This window comes from Argopecten irradians, chromosome 1 (genome assembly GCF_041381155.1).
Source record: "Argopecten irradians isolate NY chromosome 1, Ai_NY, whole genome shotgun sequence".
Taxonomy (NCBI): Eukaryota; Metazoa; Mollusca; class Bivalvia; order Pectinida; family Pectinidae; genus Argopecten; species Argopecten irradians.
Genome location: NC_091134.1, coordinates 7,784,710 through 7,788,210, shown reverse-complemented (window position 1 = coordinate 7,788,210; position 3,501 = coordinate 7,784,710). Strand labels below are relative to the sequence as shown.

Below are 3,501 nucleotides of genomic sequence, written 5' to 3'. Positions count from 1 at the left end.
GCATGGGCGGCCTCCAATGTATGTTGTGTGTAGCATGCACAGACTGCGCTGTATTTGTTGGGTCTTCTTGTATAGTGGAACTCTTGTCCTTTCATTGTGCTACATGTATTATGATATCACTGGAACATGCCGCTGAAGACACCCAAGCATCCCAACACACCTGGTCACATTAAACTGACAATGGGTCAGCCAGTCGTTCTACTGCCAGTATATGCTGAGCTCAGCAGGAGCATAACTACCACTTTCATACACTTTGCCCAGATGGTAGAAAGTTCAAACCATGATTGAAATTTCAAAACATGTAAAAACCAACACAAACTTTCAAAAGGAATATATATTAGTCTTGCATCATTTTTATTCTATATATCATTATTCATTGTTCATATTTATTTCGCATACAATATTTTCAAGATCTTTGGAGCATTTGTTTTTAACAACTTTATAAGATTTAACATTTCCATGATTTAACCAATTTGCAAATATTTGATCCACATTATTCTATAATAAACAACAGTCATTCTGCGAAAGCACAGAATTTTCAATCTGTTATTTCAATCCATATTGATTGAAAATAACCTGAACATGTATTATTACCTCTTTTATGATATATCTTTAATATTTCAATATATCATTACCCTGTCTAGAATCTGAGCTACGCCTCCTTCAGTACTTTCAGTACTTTGATTAACTGTATATCGATTGCTATCAGAGAATCGGCCGCTCACGCTGATCTGAGGAATAACCAGATGTGACGTCACGAGGACAACGACAATGAGGTGTTTAGTAGTGGGATTATAGCACAAAAGTGGACATACATATATGTATTTCTGAAATGGGGTTACGAGAATTTAACAAATATTTATACAGTATACAGTTATGATGACGATTTAATTATATATTAGGAAATATTGCAACTAAAATCAGGCTAAATACATATGAATAAGCAGAAACATCTATTAGATATATATGTTTCTGCAAGGATTTATAAGTCTCATATACGTCCTTGGTTTCTGGTAGGCATCATCTTGTGTAGCTTGTGTAAAAACTTTTAACTAGCGATCTTATCTTTGTTTTGACAGCTTACTAAATAATTAAACCTCGGAAATATTCAATTTTCATTATGTTAGGATCTAAAATGATGGTCATGTAATTATCAATTTGAAAATATTTCTGTTTAAATAAAAATTCACTAGCCCTATGGATTTCAAGAACCAGTATAACGAAAAGAAGATGTGTTAAATTTATTTTATAGCTCAATGCACGTAGATATCATAGACATAAATTGGGAGGGGTGATGAATAGGAAATGGGGGTTCTACGCCACTCCGTCCCTCCCTCTATATTTATAGTAAATCCCTCCCTGGCGGGATGGATTGGTGAGGGACCAGTGAGGGATGAGGGACTGACCTCTTGACCTTTCATAGGAATTTCCTGAGGGAGGATGACCTTTATTGAGATCATCTTATTTACATATGTGGAGGGACCGGTGCTATTTTTATGTGCATTGCGTCAGCCGTACTGTAATCTTCCTAACAAGTCGAGACCTGTCCGCTTTCATCATGGTTATTTTTAGTCACTCTTGGTTTTTCCGTTGCCTTTATGTAAGTAATAAGAAGTAACATTTACCTATCAGTAGAAAAGTATCGCTCCAGGTGTACGGACGTGTGTATATACACGGCGGATTAAATACAGGTGAAACATACAGATTGGGACAAACAGTGAAAAAGTGAAAACCTATCGAGCGGAACTTTACCTGTCGAGTGTTATTATCTCGCTAGCTGTCAAGGTGTATACATCTTTATCTACACAGGTGAACTGTAAGATGGACAGGGGTCGTATGTACACAATACAGAATGTAGCCGAGTTGGATGAGTGGGCTACTTGCAATGAATTATCTACGGATACAGAATTAAGTCTCCGACGTCTCGCCCTCCTTACTGACAATAGGACTGCTCCTTCCAGTATCAATAAATCCGATGAAAACAAATGCAATATCTGTGATAAATGTTTTAAACAAAAATCCCATTTGCTCAGACATAAAAGGACATTTCATGGCGATTCTATTAAATATACATGTTCGCATTGCCGTGTGAGTTTTAACAGGAAAGATAACTTTGAAAGACATGTAAAACACCACAAAGAAAATATACCTGTGATTCAGGATATAAAGGGAAAAAGGAAAGCAGGTTCAACGTCTGAAGCTAGTGCTGCACGAAATGAGGATGGCGATATTCCAGTTTTGAAAGAAAGGAAAATAGTCAATGAAGTAATTGTATCGGAGACTAACACAAAGAATAAATGTAACTGGTGTATGAAGCATAAAGATCTGCTTCCAGGGAAAAAATTCTGTCAACAGTGTGGTGAACAAGGGAGAGAATGTAAATGGTGTCATCGACCTCTCCCAGAACAGAATGGTGACAGAACTGATGTATGTGAAAGGTGTGTGAAGCGACGTGATTCATGGAAAACTCGCAATCAGCAGGATGCTGGTATCTCTGCACTGGATGGTACGGCACAAACAGAGACATTAGAACCAAACCCGGGAAACCTTTGGGATGTGTTGCAGTTTTTTAGTGACAATCAAATACTGATCAAAGACATATTAGAAGAAAGGCTGCAAAATGTCAAAGGTATGAAATGGTTTATCACGCTTTTTATAAAATTTGTAAAGTATGACCAAAACAATGAAGCCATTCATGCTGAACCCACCTTCAGGTCCGTTAATCTAACATGTACAAATGTATCCCAATTAAAAGCACAACTCGCTGAGGCTTTCCATAACCTACATAATGCATATCAAAATTTCGAGCGGGATGGGAGTGGGTGGACAATAGACAAAATTTTGAAATTGGAAGTTAACACCGTAGAGTACACGCCACTTGAGGGTAGTAGTTATATCCCCCTGCCATCAAATATTCAAAAGAAAAAGGCCGTTCTTAACATACAAAACACAGACCAAAAGTGTTTCCTCTGGTCAGTCTTAGCTTCCATTCATCATTTTCCCTTTGAAAACCACCCAGACCGCGTGTCAAATTATATCCAATACGAATCGGAGTTAAATATAGATGGTATTGAATTTCCACTTCCTTTGTCTCAAGTCTCGAAGTTTGAAAAACAAAATGACATCTCCATCAATGTTTTTGGTTTAGAAGGGGGTGAAATATATCCATTACACGTGACTGATCTTCGAAGCACTAAACATGTGAATTCTCCTATTGTTTTCAAAAGGGGAAAGCAGACATTACTGTCTCATTAGAAATCTCAGCCGTTTGCTCGGGGACCGAACCGCACATAAATGTAAAACTTTTTATTGTAACTATTGTCTCCATGGCTACACGACACAGCAGCTTTTAGTTGATCATGTTCCGTACTGCTCCCCACACGGCCCACAAAAGCTGAGTTTTCCTAAAAAGGAAGAACAACAGTGGGTCAAATTTAATCAAATTCATAAACAGCTTAAGGTCCCTTTCGTGATTTATGCCGACTTTGAAAGTTTTGTTCG

The 3,501-nt window shown here is 37.5% G+C and overlaps 1 protein-coding gene across 1 annotated transcript; it reads left to right on the top strand.

Moving 5' to 3' along the window:
- The first annotated feature begins 1,746 nt into the window (after positions 1-1,746).
- On the top strand, positions 1,747-3,255 carry LOC138309200 (uncharacterized). The gene has a single exon (XM_069250354.1). It carries the CDS (start codon positions 1,822-1,824, stop codon positions 3,253-3,255), a length of 1,434 nt encoding a protein of 477 aa, XP_069106455.1. The 5' UTR covers positions 1,747-1,821.
- The last annotated feature ends 246 nt before the right edge of the window (positions 3,256-3,501 follow it).

Coding starts and splice junctions, on each gene's coding strand:
- LOC138309200 (XM_069250354.1), top strand. CDS start 1,822: ATGGACAGGGGTCGTATGTACACAATACAGAATGTAGCCGAGTTGGAT.